Raw genomic sequence first — 18,398 nt, forward strand, 5'->3', positions numbered from 1 at the left:
GTAATACCGTATCAAAAAGTGATTATTTAATTGCGTGATTAACAATCACGTGTCGTAATAACATCATAGTTAAATAACGGGATCGTCAAAATCACGAGGAAAAGTATAGAAATAATTAGGAAAAAATATATTTATGCTGAACTCAGCACGAATAAAGCGTGTCAAATGCATGATTTAAAATTTGTATGTCGTAATAGAATAATTGGAATTTTTTATAATACGTGGGAACGCTTAGCAATAACTGCCGAAAAAATTGTTGAAAGAAAAGAAAGAATTGCAAAAAAAGGATAAAAAAATCACTTAGATTTAAGATGAAATCGTCACAAATAAAGTGCACAAAAAGTAATTATTTAAATTTGCGGTCTGAAACTCGCGTCATAATAAAAATTCGGGATTTTCAAAATCACGTAGGAAAGCAGAAATAACTGTTTAAAAAAATCATCTATATTTACGATAAAATCGGCTTAAAGAAAGCGCATTAAACGAACATTTACTAAAGAATCTGTAAAAATTGATTGTGTCAAAACGTGATGATTTAAAAGTGCGATTAAAAATTGCCATTTTTTAAAATTTTTTTATTGTGTTCAGAAGCTCTCGCGGACCGCACTTCAGTAGTCAAAGGGCCGCATTTGGCCCGTGGGCCGCAGGTTGTGCACCCCTACACTAACTTGTCTAAAATTCTGCTGCTGTTAGATATTTCAAATGTATTGATATTTTAATTTAGATAGATTTCATCCAGGTCGTAATTTTGTTATCTGTGTGTACTATGTCTGTTTTCCAATTAATGTCCTTCTCTGAAAATAACAAGATTCAGAATGCATCCAATATTAAGTCCACTTATACTTTAGAATTTGTCCTTAGTTTTAAATAGTTAGGATCAGAAATTAATTGCCAAAATAACATTTTATGTAAAATGAAGCAAAAAATTTTGTTTGCCATTAAAGCTTTTTATAGGTAAAAAAATATATCTTTATAACATTATTAAATAATGCTAAACCAGTCACCCAATCTATTTTTAATGTAATAGAATTTGTGGTATTAAAGCTACTTATGTAAATTTAATTTGAAGAAAGTGTGAATTTATTCATTTGTTTTTTTTTTAAATATTTTTTATCTTTCTGTTATTTTTTGCCTCAGTCATAAAATGTTGCAGGCCTTTTGAATTTCTGAGGTTGGCAAATCTGTAAAAGAATTTAAAAGAATTGTTAACAAACAAGGAGTTTTGCTCTGATAGCATCAAATTTTCCTTCTGTCTACTCGTATAGTCACTGATTAAATATTGATACTTTTATTGTAATTATTAAGTAAACTTTAATTTATTATTATCTTAATTTGACTCTTCTTTCTCATCCTTGAACGTCATGAATAAAAATTTATTTAAAAATATACAGTAACTGTTCATTTGAAAACTTACCACCTTGAATAATTTTTTAATTAGTACAATTTTTAAAAATTGCTTAAACACATCAATTTTGTTTTGGATTGAGACATTTCAAAACTCACCCTAATCTTAAGGAGAAGTTTTCCCTTCTTCTAAAAAAAAATGAAGTGGTGGTTCGAAGTATTATTTTTTTTTTGCTTGGTGATCCATGGAGATTAAAAGATTGGTGAGCTTTGCTCCAAAGTTATTATAATTGAGCAAATTTAGAAGAATGTTTCCTTATCTAATGACATGGGCCAACTGGTTTGGTTTCAGAATGCAAACTAGTTTTGTATTATGTAAAAAGTAATTTCCTAGGTGACTAAATATTTATTTTATGGCATAAATTAAAACTTGTAAACATTTTCTTTAAATTTTAGGGTAAATATCGTGCTGTAGAGGGTTACAACACAACACTTGAAGACACAAAAGCTGAATTCCAAAAAATGATCCATCATAAAGATGTCCAAATTAAAAACTTAACCTCTGAATTGACTGTAAGAAAATGTACCCTTGTTTTCTCCTCTTTACTTAATCCACTTAAATATATAATTTTTGATGAATTCAAAACTCAAAGTTAAAAAACAGTCAAAAGTTTTACATTTTTATACAATATTCATTTATTTTATGCCTCTTTACATTAGAAACTCTCCTTGAAAGGTGATGATACAAAATGGATTGAGTTACTGGAAGAAATTGAAATCAAACATGAGACAGAGAAGCAAGCTTTAAAGAAAGCTATGAAGTGAGTTTGCATTGATCTAGATGAGTTTCATTTATAAGAGAATATTTCTTCCTTTGTATTCAGTTTTTGTACAATGATATTTAATTTAAAGATTTTGAGCAGAATATAGTATTGAACATTTTTATTGTGATCTTTTACAGAGCTCAAAAATTAGCTCAAAAGCTATATAATGAGGATAGAAAACATCAACTTAAAGCACTTGAAGAAGAAAAAGAGAAAAAGGTATGCAATATTATAAATATTTTTGTAAGTAGTTAGCTACCATGTACTCTCTTATTCTTTTTCAAATTACGGGTAAAAGTTCTTTCATTTAAAAAAAATAATAATAAAAATTACACTTTTATCTATCAAAACTTAACTTTAAATTACTTTTTTTTACTCTACTGTTTCTGTCATACTTAACACATATCCGTCCACATGACAGAAATTTTCTAGTCAATCACCCAAAGGTAAATAATGAAATTTATACTGCAATAAATAATTACTTGTCAAAAAATGCCAGAATTTGGTCAATGTTGGACAATGGAAATGCTGGACAGATGTTTGTTAAAACAAATTTTTACCATCAAGATTAGTTAATCTTATATTTAAAATATTTTACAGTGTTTTCATCGCCGAAAAAAAATGGGTGAGAATTCCTCACCCTTTTTCAAAAACAGGGTGAGATTTCAAAAAGTGAGATTTCTAAAAATTAAAAAAAAAAATCACAAAGAGGCTTGGAAAAAAAATCATTTCTTTAATTATAATACATTTTTAACATCTTCTAATTTTTAAAGCATTGAATATTTTTGCTGCATCATCATATGAAATATGGAAATACATCTACTTTTTCATCAGCTATTCTCATTAGGTTGCTCAAATGCGTATTTGTTTCGTTTTGATAGTTTCTACCCACATTTGTTTAATTTGTCCATTTTGGAGTAGAAGATATTGCCTTTACAAGGTATTTGTCCATCTTACATTAATGCGCAAAAAATTTGAACGTCTTACATGAAGAAACCTTACCTACGGTAAACATGTGGTTGCAGAGAAATGCATTCTGAAAGAGGTTCTGTCGTTTGGAGGGATGGTGCTCTGTTGTCCTTAAAGGTTCTGAACAATACTGGTAAATAGGGAAGCTAGATAATGGGGCAGATGTTGAAAATAATGAAAGATCTAGGAAGAAAAATGAAACGGATTTTATTCTAAATGGCGCAATGAGAAATTTTTTTCAAAATGTGAGAAATTTGCGAATTTTGAAATTGGTTTATAGCGAATTTCTCGGGGTAATAATTTTTTAATTCGAGAAAAGAAAAAAATATTCGAGATTCTCGCGCTGTAGTGAAAACACTGTTTTTTTTTAAAAAAATTCCTAGTAATTTTATTAGCACAATAATTCTAAATATTTTTTCCATTCCCTCTTTATCATTAGGGAAAGATGTTAGTTAACTTAGCTGATGAAAGAGATAAATTACGAGTGCAGATGGCTATGATAAATAATGAACTTGTGTGTGCTAGGAATTCTATTGAAGAAATTAAAAGGTTAGTCAATATCTTTAAGGTGTGACCTTAAAAATATTTGTTGAAAATTATGATAATTATTATTTTTTTTTACTAAATTTATATTATGTCTATTTTCTCATTTTTAAGCCAAAATTTGAAGCTACAAAACAAGCTTAGTGAATGTGAAATAGATTTTAGAAACCAACTTCAAAGGGAATCTGAAGTTTTAAAAAAGCAGTTGCAAGAAAAAGAAGACAATGAATTGAAATTAAAGGTTAGAATTAAGAAATATGTGAATTTGCTTCATGTGATTTTAATCATAAAAAGTTTACGCCTATATGTTTTAGTAAGATAACTTGTGTGTTTTTTGTTGATAGTGTCAAAACTGCATTGGGCATCGGTGTAATTTTATTACTATTGTTATTTTTACATGAGAATAACTTACTTTTGTTTTATGAATTAGCGGGAATATTTTCTTGATATTTCTCAGCAATTTATAATTAGCTTACTTACTTTTTTATTTTCTCAAAGCAGTAGGCAGGTAGGTTTTTGTTCTTTTTAATCTTGAAAGTTTTTATCTTAATCTGAAGAAAGTAAAGCTATTATGCACACAAAAGTGTAAACATTACTTTTTAAAGATTAGTAGGAGTGAATTTAATTTGCATTTATATTTAAATGTTAGTTCAATCCCCCAATTCAATCGTAAATGTTTCGTCTGTAGGTTTTGTACTTATTTGTGGGTTAACCATCACCTTGGTGCCACTGCCTCAAACTTGCTGTGTATAATAAATTGACCAGCACTAACAAAATAATTGGATTAAAAAAATCAGCGACTTTTAATAGTTTATGAACAATTATTAACTTTATCAACAATTGCAATTTCAAAGCATGCTGAAACCATTGTTTAATAAAATTATTATTATTTTGTAAAGTAAAATTTTTGTAAGGCATATATTGAAAAATGAAAAATTGCATTTTCTTGTCTAAATATTTAGGGCTTTTATTTTTTCAAGATTTGAAAGCAAACAAATAACAAATTTTTATTTTATCTAATAGACAAAAAGAAAATCTTTTTTATTCTGATCCTTATGCACAAAAGAAAGGAAAATTACAGGTACGGCTTACACCTCGTCAGGAAATTGAAGAATGTGAATTATAAGTTTTAATAGGAAAAGAGATCCAAATGCAAAACTTTGTGAAATAAGAAAAATCTAGAATGCTTATAATTCAATGTCAATTATCATCATTCATTCAATCTTTAATTTTATATCTTGCTGATCAAGTAAATATGCTAGCAATAAATCTAGAATGTGCAATAAATCTAGAATGCTTATAATTCAATGTCAATTATCATCATTCATTCAATCTTAAATTTTATATCTTGCTGATCAAGCAAATATGCTAATATTTTAAAAGCCTTGTGTTAATTAAAATGTAACTCATCTTTAAATAAAATGTCAAATATAGATTCAGTAAAAATAAATTATGAATGTGGTGATCAATTTAACTTTTAGATTTTATTTCGAAACATTCTTTCTAAGTTTCATTATTATTTTCCAAAACTTGTGGAAATGGCTGGTTGTGCAACTACACAACATATTCGTACTTATTTTAAATATGCTTGTGCCATTGCATACTGAAATAATTAAGTTAGGTTTAATTTTAATAAACTTTTTATTTTTGATATCAGTCTCTACCAAGATTATCACCTTTGTTAACTCTGTCTTATAAAATAACACTTTTAGAATTTTCTACTGTACATTTTATTTTGTTTTTGAATTTTGATGAAATGATAAATTTAGGAACTAATATTTCTGAAAAAGAGTTCATAAATTTTCTAAAAAACTTTCTCTATTTTTTTGGTCATCAATGTGAAGTAATCCATATTTTGCTGGCAAGTTTATATTGCTCTTTCTTCATTCAAAAAGAATTCAAGCTGATTTACATTTGATGTGCAATAACTTTAAGAAAATAGTTGTTTAAATAATATTTTTGAAAATTTTGTTAAATCAAATAATCTATTTCTGATAAAAACTTCTTTTTCTTTTGAAAACATAAGCATGTTTCGCACTTTTTTGCAAAATTGTTGTATTGGAATGAATAGTTCAGTACAGACGCTCTAGTGAGTATTTTAATAATATTGCTTTTATGGAATAGCAAACAGGGCAAAATACTTTATGCATCGGTTGTTATAATGGAATCATCACTGCATTGAATGGTTATAAAGAGCATTGATTGTATATCATGTAAAGAAAGAATGCCTTCTTAAATTAATAATTTTCGTAATGTGATTTTTTAGCATCAATTTATATTTATTAATATATTATTAATATTTTTTTGTTATCAATTTTGTTTTTTCCAGAATACCATAAAACATTTAGAAGAAGAATTAAGTTCGACTATTAAAGAATCAGAAATTTTGAAATCAAGGCATGATAGCATAAAAGCCTCTCTTCTGCAAGCTCAAAATGTATTTTATTTTCTACAATTTTATTAATGCAGAATATATTATCTAATTATATTTTAATGTTATAAATATGTACTGTGTATCTTTCCCTTCCATGTTTTGCATTAAGCAACGATTTAGCTTTGAATAGAATTGTTTCTTATTTTGTGCTATTTTCTTATTAAGTGATGAGGAAAAAAATTTGTTTGTTTTGGAGGAAAGCAACCAGATTGAGTAGTAAATATCCCATTTGCTCTGACGGTTAAATTAAAAGTTTTCTTTGCTTATTTCTTAAAGCAGTTTAAAATTCAATATTTTAAACATTCAACATATCTTTTTCTTAAAATTTAAAACATTGTTTGTACTTTATACCAAAAACTTATATATTCTTAAATTCTTACAAAGAGCTAATAACAAATCAATCATAAATGTAAAGATGAAGAAAATTTCCTTGAAATAAATAGATTTTATTATTTAAATTCCGTCACAACTTAGCACATGTTAATGGCTTATTCTTTATTTGCCTATTTTGTTTTCAGGAGAACAGCGTGGACAAAGTGTTTGATGAAGTGAGAAGCTTGACATCATTATTACAAGATACGAAAGAACAGTTCCAAAATTTCAAAACTCCTGCTGCATTTTCAGCTGGTGATAATTCAAAAAATGCATGTCATTTATTTATTTATTTATATTAAAAGCTTTTATTATATTTTTTGATTTGTGTTAAAGACATTGCTTGTGCAAATCACCAAATAATAAATGATATACCTTAAAAAATTTTATTTTAATGATGGGATTATCTTATTTAACTAAGATATAATATTAATTATTAGAAAACTTGACAGTAAATATGCTAATTGATTAGTGCAGATGATATTGAGAAGTCCGATACAAAAATATTTTTTTTCTGAATAAACAATTTTTTTTCCTGGCAGATTTCAATCCGTGTCCTTTAAAATATATGGGTAGCCTTAATGTAGAATATAGGTTTTCAATAGTTTGGAGGAACTGCCTTTTTTTCCAGGAAAAGATAGTGTTTTTTTTTTCAAGTTAATCTTGAAACCTTTCATTTTCTGTCTTGATCAACACATTGAGCATGTAACTAATAATGTTGTACTCCCGTAAAAATAAATAAAAGTGACTGCATTTCAAAAATAAATAAAGGAAATAGGTATAATTTATCTGTTCTTCCTAACCTCCCTCCTATTTACTATAAGTAAATTTTACCCTAATTTATTAGTTATGCTACCCCCAGCTGATCCAAATCAGGTTGTGTGAAACTCTTGTTTTATCATTTTGAATGCCAACCTACTACTTTGTTATAGTATGGTTTATTGATATTGGAAAAAATTACGGTATATCTTAATAAAGAATTTGAAAGTCTGAATTTTATAACTTTTTAAATCAATAGATTTTAAGTGTTCAATTCAATCTTTAAGCCTCACAGTTTATATGTCAAAATTTTTGTCAGTTTTTCGTTTAATTCCTCCTGGTTTTTTAAATCTTAATATTTTAATACAATATTGCAACTCACAAATTTCTAATCACCCCATTAGTTTTTATTTCTCATATACACAATTCAAGACTATTTAAATTCTGTCTTGTTGTTCACTTTTTGACAATTATTCCAAAGGATTTCCGCATCCNAAAATGCGAGAAATTCGCGGATTTTGAAATTGATTTATAGAATGCACGAATTTTTCGCGGTAATCATTTTTTAATGCGAGAAAAGAAAAAAATATGCGAGATTCTCGCGTTCTCGCACTGTAGTGAAAACACTGTGTTGTTCACTTCTTGACAATTATTCCAAAGGATTTCCGCATCCTTTATACAATTCGTAAAATTTTAATGGTATTTTATTACCACAAATTTCAGATTACATATTTAATCTATCATTTTCCTCATAAATTACATGATTTTTTACTGTTTTTCAAACGATTATTGCATAATATAACCTTGTTTTGATGAGGTTTTCAACAGTTACTGCTATGAATTTCTACCTGATTTTTTTAATTATTTTTTTTCCATGTGATATTATTACAACAGTCAAATTTCTGCTTAAAGCTAAATAAAGTTGAACTTAATTTAGCTTCTTTTTTTTTCCTCTCTAAAATGTCCAGATCTTAGAGGTTTCTTTATTTTAGATATCCGAATTGCATGTTTGAAGATTCGTTTTAATCTTCTCAGTCCTTAAGTAGTCTTTCTCTTTGATCTGAAAAAGAGAAAATATTTAAGAATATTTTCTTCAACTTTCTTTTCTTTGACTCCTTTCAAATGCTTCAGCATTTGATTGAATCATTAATGCATAAGGATCAGTACCAATACTCTATTTTGAAATGTTTGGTTCTTCACTAATTTCTGCTGAGAAACTACTCTTATAACTGGTTTTATGACTTATGGATATTTGTATATTTAGTAAAAAATAATGAACTTCTGTTCAACTGTACAAGCATATTTCTGTGATATAAAAACAGCCACTCCATGGGGACAATACAAGGAATTTAAAAATCAGCTAAAATAATTTTGTTTGTTATTTTCGTCTTTTGAAAAATGGTAACCACTCAAAGTGTAATCTGTGGAATATTTCAGCTATATTAAACTAGTTCATTTACTGCATTATTTGTTTGTTCAGCTGTTCCTCTTTTCCTTAAATTTTTTCAGCATTTATAACTAGTATAGTTAGCCCCAAGACAGCTCATAATATGTACAGTGATTGTGTTTTCCCTTTTAATATATTGTATATAATACGTACAGTGAATTTTTTTCCCTCCAGATTTGAGTGGCAACCCTGAAAAAGAAAAGAATTTAAAATCATAGAAGATTATTTATTAAAATAGTCAAAGTGTAACATGAAACTGTTACATTGTAACAAATAATTGGTTTCTTCACCTAGTTTACTTTGTCAGAATATTGTTGGTTTTCTCTCCTTTTTTTTCAGTTTCTTTTTTTTCTTGGTTCATTTAGTTATATTACTTTTGTTTATATAAAGCACATATATTTATCTGTGTCCAATTCTTTAGAAATTGTCTTATATGTCGGAAATTCTAATTTACATTTGATATTAAAATTTCTTTTTAGGAGAAAAATCCTGACATTGAAAATGTTGTAGCGATGTTACAGGATATGAGAAGAGAAATGTTAGAAATAAAAAGACATGACGTTCCTAGAAATCAGCAGGACAAGTCTAACGAATCAGAGCTTGTAAGTATTTTCTTCAAAATGTATATTACACAGAAAAAAATATTTTGAATTTATGTATGAATTTGAAAATAATCCAGTTAAAAAATAATGGTGTTTTTAAAAAAAAGAAATCTTAACTTTGTTTTTAGAATATATCTTAATTTGAAAATATTCAAAAATTAATTTTTTATGAGTGCTGTATCAAAAGGTACAATTCAATATATCTATTAGTTACCAATTATATACTTTTCTAATTCAGATTGTTTATAAATAAGCAAGAATAAAATTAATGATTCAAGTTTATTATAATCATTCAAGAGTTTTACCTGCAATTAAAAAAAAAAGAAAATAATAAGTCCAGAGGCTTCCTACTGACCTTTCCTTTTTCATTTGTTTCCTCATACTTTTTCACACACTTACAACTCTGCATAAAGACCAAATATGACCACTTAAAACATTTGTAGTTATGTTTCCTTGTTTGTTTGCAACGTTTTGTTGTGATATTAAAATTTTGTTATGTATAAAGCCAAGTTATTTTTTTGTAGCCCTGTGTATATATTTTAAAAAATAAATAAAGATAAAATGTTAATAATCAATAACTTTCAAGAATAAGATAATGTATATTCATTTCTGCAAGAAATAATTCTTGTTGGTTGCTAGAAATTTTGATGATGTGCTCTAAAAACTCGCAAATATCAATTTTCATTTATTTTTTAATTTTATAAATGAGGTACCCAATTATTTGGGTTTTAGAATTTGGTCCAGGAAGTATTTATGGTTTTCCTGCTGATGACATAATTAAAAATATGTGTTTCTTATTTTGTGTTCAGTTTATAATTTCATTGCCATGTATTTAATTTTTAGTAATATGCACTTTATTATTATTTAATTATTATTCATTTTTGTTATTTTGTTTGTGATAGTTAACTAAATTGGAAGAATTAAGGCAAGAACTGAAAGCTACATCTGAGGAAAATTTAGCTCTTAAAAAACAGTTGAAAGAAATGGAAAATTCATCAACTTTTTCACAATATGCACTCGATGAAAAGTAAAATATTTTCTTTTTTATTCTAATCTAATACAGTGGAGCGTCGTTTATACGACGGCGAAGGGACCACCAAAAAACATCATATAAACGATAACGTCGTATAATCGATTTTTACTTCTAAAACTGAAACTAACTCTGTTTTCAGTTAATTTTAATGTTTAACGTGTTGATTTACATAAATTTCTAAATTAGACAAAGCAAAACAAACAACCAAAGAAGGAAAATTTCAGTGAGCAATTTGAATGTATGTTACCTTTAATTATATTTTCTTGCTATTAGTCTCTACAATGCTTTGAATAGCGAGTTGAAGTTACTGCTTTCTATGATGCAATTTTAGATTTCTAATCACGGCCAAATCTAATGGCTGAAGCGCACTTGTGCAATTTGCAGGAAAAAAGAGAGCTTTTACATTTTCCAAAATAATTAGTATCGATGGGTGCGCTGGACATTGGTCGATGAATAGCAAAATTTTTCGTTTTTGCCTCTTCATAACATTGTCTAGTTTTTTCAGTCATCTAGTAAAAATTACGGTCGTCATCCAAGCATTCTTGTTGGCACCCTTTTCTGTATCATTCATGTCGGCAAATTCCGCCCTTTTTTAAAATACACAAGAAAAATTAAATAAACGTGAACAAAATCTAAAACCCGACGTATAACCGATTCTGTGCGTCGTATAAACAATATACTTTTACATTAAAATGAATAGGAATGATTTGGGACCACACTAAAACATCGTATAAATGTAAACGTCATATAAGTGATGGTCATATAAACGATGCTCCACTGTACTTATATACAATTAATACAGTAATTCTAAATCGATAGCCCACAGCCTATCTGCGTTTAAAAGTTAAATGATCATGATGGTACATTTCTATCTGATTTCATTTTCATGCGAACTTTCCGCAATAATTCTCCGATCAATGTGGATTTAATTGAAAATATTCTGAAATAGTGAGTCAATTATCAATAGTGAACCAATATCAATTTGCTCTCAATTTGTTATTTTTCTTATTTTTAGTTATTTATTTTTCAAATGTGGCGGGATTGACGTTGGAATAGTTTTAGATTTACAATAGATGTCATCTACAAATCTGCAACAAATTCGAACTTACATCATGAGAGTAATTATATATCTATTTGCATTCCGGGTTTTGGAAAAAAATGTGTTTTGTGTTTAACCCCATGGCAGAACCACAGCGACTTGGCGACATTGTTGCTGAACGCTACAGAGTCCTCGCAGAAATATTTTTCTTTCGAAAAGTTTTTTAAAAAAATAAAATTACTTTTCTTTTCTACAGAAATTTGCACATAGCATTTGAATCATGCATTTAGATTTTGACTAACTTAGTTCATGCCGATAGTACCGTAAATCGATGTAATGTTTCGATTGTATTTTCTGCTGTGATTGATATTGATTTTCAAGTGAATTTCAACTATCCCGATATATTTCAAACATTATGGAAAATTTGAATTGTGCATTTGAGTATTTACTTTTTAAGGCAATAATTCTATCTAATTTTTTGGCAGCTATTGCAATTGTTTTCTCCATAATTTTTTAATACAATATTTTTTAGACGAAATTATTTATTATAACAACCTAATCTCGAAATGAAACGCACATTTGAGAAGTCTGAGTTGTGTGAATTGTTGTGGATCTTTTTTTCGGCAATTACTACTGCTGATTTCATGACTTTTAAATATTTTTTATTTATTGTGGTGATTACTTACAAAATGCAAAAAAAGAAATAATGTGTGCGTCCCCCCTAATTAAAATGCAAGAATATCACCCATAATATTAGAAAAAAAAACTATTACGTGTTCAATTAAAAAAAATTATATAGTTCTTTTTTCTAAACACAGTACTTTGGTTATTTTAAATTCGTAATATATAGGTTTGCTATAGTTAAAATTATCTTGCAAAAAGATATTAGTGCTAGATATGTTTGTCACAGATAGTTTTAAAAAATTCTGCCACAGGGGTGTTTAAACTATCTCTTAAAAAAATATACAATGATAATTGAGCGGATAATGCAACCTATGTGACGATCAAATGTTTCATAAATGTTTTCGTGGGTGCAAAATATGCAAAGACTCTGCCTTTCAATTTGAAATTACTCTAATAAGTGTATAACTGGTCTCAAGCACATTTAAACTTTTACAAAACTATTTAAATTGTGCTTTATTTAACATGTTTGAGGACTTAAAAAAAATCAACTTTTTAGACACCAAAAGTTTTTAATTTTAATTGTAATAACTAAGCTATTTAACGTATTCGTAAGTAAAAATTTCATCCTGAAAACAACTGTGAGATTAGTGTCACACTACATAATATCTTCTCCTGCATTACGTATTTTTAATTTTCTGTCTCTGTCTTAATGTGCTTCTTATTTATTCTGGGAGTGTATTATATGTCTGTATATTATTAATTTAGAAATATTGATATACACTTATCTACAAGCATTTAAACTCTTACTACAACAAATGCCTGATTGAGTTTATAAATAAAATAATTTAAAACAGAATGTTTTCATTTTTATTAACATTAAATTAAATTTTATGAAACATCAAAAATTTTATTAATATGTGTATATATATATATATAAGCGCTGCAGACTTTTTCAGCGTCTGCAAATTATTTCTTTTATCTTAGATCATTTTTTTTTTTTAAAAAAGGGGAGAAAAATGCTGAGATGAAAAAAAGACAAATCAGTTTCAATATCAAAACTTTACTTACTCGATTCCTATTTTTATTTTGTAAGTTTTATTAGACAATCAACCTGGTTTTCTTCTTGCCTTCTACAATATTGATTTGAAAAATTTTGATAGGGGGTTTGTTTATTTTCACTTACATTAATTAGTGAAATCTATTTTCTATGTTTTGTTTCATTTCATCTTTGATAAGGATAAAGATATATGCTAAGGGTCCTGATTATAAAATACCCTGGTTTTGTTAACTTGTAAAGATTGTAGTTAAAAATTTATGATAAGTTTAAAACATGCTTTTCAATTTATTCTGTAAAGTATACTGTTTATCTAACTATAACTTATTATTTTAGCTACTCTACAAATGATTTGGAGTCTAAATTTCTCACAAGAGACTTAAAAGTAAGATTTTTTTATTTATTTCATTATTTGAATTTTTTTGTTCAATATGTCGTGTGTCTATTTATGCATTCTTCAGTTACAGTTAGCACTTAAGAGTGAAGAAATACAGAAATATAAACAGCAAAAAAAGAATTTGGAAAGCCAGTTAGAGGAAATTAAAGATAAATTGCATAAAAAGGTATGTTTTGCTTTACAAAATGCATTTTAATGTTGATATTTGTTTGTATTTCAACAATACCCTTCACTCACTCTGTGATTCTTTCTGAGTGCCAAAAAAAATCATGAACATTTGATAAAATCTGGTGAAAGTCATGGAACTTTTTTTCTGAGTAATTGTGGCCACCCAATTTAATATGATTCATAACATGTATAACAAATAAGAATCTTGACTGAGTGAGAAATTTGATAGGCTGATAACAATATACTTTTTTCGTTTTATGAATAGGTCTGCAAAAGCTGTTTTAATTAACGCTGACAAAATAAAATGTACAACAATTTATTTCACTTATATTTATTTAAATTACAAAAAAGCAAGGAATATTTATCGATATATAATTATATATGTAGTGACTTGGAAGCTGTCCAAGAATTATATCACGTTTTTTTATTTATTATTATTTGAATTTTTTTTTAATTCTTTGCTACAAAGTGTCACACATCACCCTACCCTTTACCCTTCTGTTGCATGTCACACTATTTTACGTATATATATAGTATTGCAGTAAACTCAAAACATTAAGTTATAAATAATATTTTGAATTTCATTCTTAAACTTTATGTGTTTTAATGTGAGTTGTGAATACAACAATCTGTGTATTTATTTTGTGTAAAATAAGATTATTTCCATTAAAAAAAATTTAAAAAGAAATATTGTACTATAGTAAAACATTAAGATAAAAGAGCAATTGAAAACGGTATTATGGAGGTTAATATGAAATTAGTATTTTTTTATTATTTGTTTCTTTTATGAAATTGTTTTAAATAAAATAAACAAGGATATTAATTTCTTACAAATTGAACATTAAAAATTCTATCTTGACGATGGCTGTAATGTGAGCAGTGAGAACAATTTAGATACAGAGATTGTTGCTGCGAATCATTGCCTCAATGGATTAAGAAATTTTCTTCAATCAAAATTAATAAAGTGGATAGCAAAAATGTTATGCAAAATTATCATTAGACCTTGGCTCATATATGGCTTAGAAAACTGGTCTATGACAAAATCAAGTGAAAATAGACTAGCTATCAATCTTAGAGAAAAATTTTGAAAGAGATTCTGATGCAGTTAATGACAATTAGTACATTTAGGCTCAGATACAATAATGAGCTTTACAGGCTGTATGAAGATTCAGATATTGTCCATCATTTTAAAGTAAACCGCATCAAAATAAAGGGCATCGGTCAAATGGGTTTATTCTCCTTCAACCGAGTCTTTCATTTTAAACTGATTGAAGCATGAACCAGAAGCGAGCTCAAGCCAAGGTGGGTTGATTGCATTAGTTGAAATTTCGAAACACTAAAAATAAACTATTGGGAAACCCCGGTGAGGAAGAGAGTAGAATGGAAAAAGATCCTGAGTAAGACCCATATAGGGCTGATGAGATAATAAAAAAAGAAATGGATGACAAAACAAAGTCAACAGAAAAAAATATTTTTAAATAAATTTAAAAATATTAAGTCAGCTGTTTTTAATTTAATAAAAATCTTCATTTTAATAAGAAAATTAAGTAATGTCCCACTCATTGTTAAACCATTATTCCCTCTTGTCACAATTTCACAAATTTCTCTCACCTCGTCACCAGTGTGAAAACAATTAATGACAGCCACTAACTAAAATAACAAACTATTTTTTTAAAAAATCATGGAAAGTCATGGATTTAGCCGAAAAATCTGGTTTTAGCTGGTCGCCGAAAAATCTGATTCTTGAAATGGAATCCCCCCCCCCCCATTTNTTTCTCCCCCCCCCCCAATTTCATGGTGTTCTGAATATCTTAATTTGTAACTAACTCCCCACTTACATTTTATTAAAATATTATTTTTCTTTATCATGTTCTTTAAAAATTGTGGTGCTCTTTCAAGAAATGAAAGAAAAAACATTATTTCTAGAGTGAATTATCTTTTAAGCTTCTGTGATTTCAGAATTTGTTTTATTTTTTTTTTATCAGTTTCAAGTTCTAGCTGAAGCAAGCCAGTCATTGGCGAATTTTTTTTAATTCCGAAATGAGAAAAGAAAAATCACTAGTATTTCTTTCCTTTCCAATGCACAAGAAAAGTATCTTTAAAATATAATTCTGCAGAAAAATGGAAGGAAAAAAAAAACATTTTTTTTTTGCTTTTTGTATTTTTTTCAGCTGTTTTATTGCTTCAATTCTTTCTTTACTTTGCTTTCTAAATTTGAAATCTATAAATATGAAGGTGCAGAGTATAACAGTTTTGGTTATACATATAGTTTCAATTAATATTATAATGCTTTTTTGAATTTATTGTGTTTTTGTCAGAGAAAATAGTAACTTCGTTAGGTCATGAAAAATTCTTGAAATTAGTCATGGAAAGTCATGAATTTGAAAATCTAAAGTGTAGCAGATACCCTGATTTAAGTAAATAAAATGTAGTGCAGTGTGTTTTAAAATCTATTTGAAATATTCGAAAGTATAACACAAAATATTCTTTTATTTATTTATTTTAGGAAATGGAAACTATTAGGCTATATAGCTTAGAAGATGAACTGCGATCTAAGAAGTTGGAACTTTCACTTCTGGAGCAGAGAAAGCAAGAAGTGTGTGTTTTTTTTTGTTTTTTTTTTTCTATTTATTTATATAATTCTATATGTATCCTATTTAATCATGTAAAATTCGTCCCAAAAAAGTATCAACATATTAAATTCTATTTTTAAGTCTATATTAAGAAAATTTAAATGTTTTTCATTTACATATTTTTAAACTTTAAAAAAAGAGCCCATTATTAAAGAAGTGGCAAATTTATCAGTTTTGTCTATTTTTGGAAAATTTGTTCTACATTGCCATTTTAAAATATCTGTTGTAATTTGCTGTTCTCAGATCTAAAAACTAAGGTAAAATAATCATAAATATTTTATTTGTGATAACTAATAAAATACTTTATTTGTGAAGTAGTTGAAAAGGTTAATTTCTATGCTGTTTTTAAATACTTACATACATGTAAGTGAAAAATCAATTGATATAAGTTTTAATGTGTATATTAAACACTTATTTATTTTTTATACAACTAATGGAAAATTATGATTTTAAAATTTTAGTCACTTTTATTTCTAATTGTTCCTTTTTTTTTTAGTTCATTAGTCTATTTTTAACATCAAATAATAATTTAGGCAATACCTAAAATATTACTCTGGATAAAACTTTCAATGAGAGTGAAATCTGACTTTCTGAAAAAAAATCTATCAATTTTTTTAAAAATGCCAAGTGATTTAGTTTTTATTCTTATGAATATTTGTTTCAAATTTTGTATTACTGTATGATTATTCTTAAAGTATTTATTTTAAACTTAGGAATCTGAAAAATTGCTAAAAAGAACAAAAGATTTACAGGAAGCATTGGATGAGTCAACTACCAAAAATGAACTTTTGTCACGTCATATCGACATGCTCAAAGTTTCTCTTTATAATGTGTTTGGAGAATCTTGATATTAAATTTTATTATTTGTAAAATTCCATTTTCTTTTCGTTTGCATGCAAAAGACATTCCAAAAGTAAGTTTTATCATACTTTTTCACAGAGAAGCTTTATTACAAACTTTAGCTCCATCTTTGCAAATTGTATATTGGATATTTCGCATATTAGAAATTGATATGTGAAATTAATTTCAGTAACTACCCTATAAAAATCAGTGCCTAGTAATTTATTGGTTCCAAAATTGCTCCCCAAAAATCAAATTTCAATAAAATGATGGGAGTCTGGTGATCTTGTTTAGAAAGACCTCAAGGGCAAAATTGAGTTAGTTAACCTTATCTCTTGCACCTAAAACAAAAAATGCATTCTTTGGTATCCTTTTGGGGTCTTTTAATAAGGTTCTCAGACTCCTGCACTGAATGGCAGACTTCAATTTGTTTATTCTTTTAAATGCACTAATTGGTGTGTGGTTCATTGATGTTCCCTTAAATGAGATAACCAATAAATCATCTAGCCTGCAGCACCAGAATTTTACTTTTTCGTTTTAAATTTAGTACTATCTTGATTTAGTATTTAAAGCCATGATGAGAACTAGCAAGCTGTCATAAAAAAATTTTAAATTACTAGATACTAACTTTTACAAGGATGAATTTCTAAATTTGATTTCATTAATTTATTCCTGTTCTGTAGTCAGTGTGAGGGGAGAAATCGACCAGCCTACACCTTGTGTGGAGACAAGTACTTTATGTGTTATTTAGTGGAAAATCTGATAAGAATAATAGTTTAAGAAGATTTTTAAAAAATGGCCAAAATTGTGTAATACCATTACACACTTTTTATCTATATATATTTCTCTTACACGGCGACAAAAAAAGCCTCATTACAACTCCCAGAATGGCAACGCTAGAAAATCGACCAATGATTGCTGCTAAAAATGTCACATACCAAATCTAGCCGAGATGGCTCAACATATAGCGCTTATAGAAACGGAAACTGAAATAACCTTAAGCTAGGCAGAAGTGAGTAGTCTTTGTTGATAGATCTCTATTTTAGTATTTTGTCGAAAGCTCTTTTTTTCACGAATTTATATATTGCGAATTTTGATTTATATTACGAATTTATTTGTTTATGCAAGTTTTTCCATTGCAATTCACTTATTTCAATTTTTATTAGACTTAATTATAGCCAAAATTTTAACCTTTTTAAAGAGATATCAGTTTTAGAAATTTTATCTTAAGATTATATACTATAGCACATTTGGTTTGGGAAGCAAACCATATAAGATTGCGTAGAAATTTTCGGGGATTGGCGAGCGTTAGCGAG

General features: G+C 27.4%; 2 protein-coding genes across 4 annotated transcripts in view; one reads left to right on the plus strand and one right to left on the minus strand.

The window, feature by feature from the left end:
• Positions 1-18,282, plus strand: part of LOC107448010 (outer dense fiber protein 2) — a 28,832-nt gene extending 10,550 nt beyond the window's left edge. For 2 of the 3 annotated variants that reach the window (XM_043039928.2, XM_043039930.2), the window contains 13 exons: positions 1,801-1,917; positions 2,065-2,165; positions 2,306-2,387; positions 3,577-3,686; positions 3,795-3,921; positions 6,010-6,117; positions 6,633-6,758; positions 9,172-9,294; positions 10,197-10,321; positions 13,381-13,429; positions 13,506-13,607; positions 16,116-16,205; positions 16,956-17,114. In XM_043039928.2, coding sequence (XP_042895862.1) covers positions 1,801-1,917; positions 2,065-2,165; positions 2,306-2,387; positions 3,577-3,686; positions 3,795-3,921; positions 6,010-6,117; positions 6,633-6,758; positions 9,172-9,294; positions 10,197-10,321; positions 13,381-13,429; positions 13,506-13,607; positions 16,116-16,205; positions 16,956-17,090 — 1,395 coding nt within the window. In that variant the 3' untranslated portion in view covers positions 17,091-17,114. Of the gene's footprint in view, positions 1-1,800; positions 1,918-2,064; positions 2,166-2,305; positions 2,388-3,576; positions 3,687-3,794; positions 3,922-6,009; positions 6,118-6,632; positions 6,759-9,171; positions 9,295-10,196; positions 10,322-13,380; positions 13,430-13,505; positions 13,608-16,115; positions 16,206-16,955 lie in introns of all 3 variants that reach the window. The other variant, XM_071182603.1, reaches the window with a different exon arrangement.
• Positions 1-18,398, minus strand: part of LOC107448011 (uncharacterized) — a 93,190-nt gene that overhangs the window by 58,595 nt on the left and 16,197 nt on the right. The window lies entirely within an intron of this gene.

The sequence above is a fragment of the Parasteatoda tepidariorum genome, chromosome 6 (genome assembly GCF_043381705.1).
Source record: "Parasteatoda tepidariorum isolate YZ-2023 chromosome 6, CAS_Ptep_4.0, whole genome shotgun sequence".
NCBI lineage: Eukaryota > Metazoa > Arthropoda > Arachnida > Araneae > Theridiidae > Parasteatoda > Parasteatoda tepidariorum.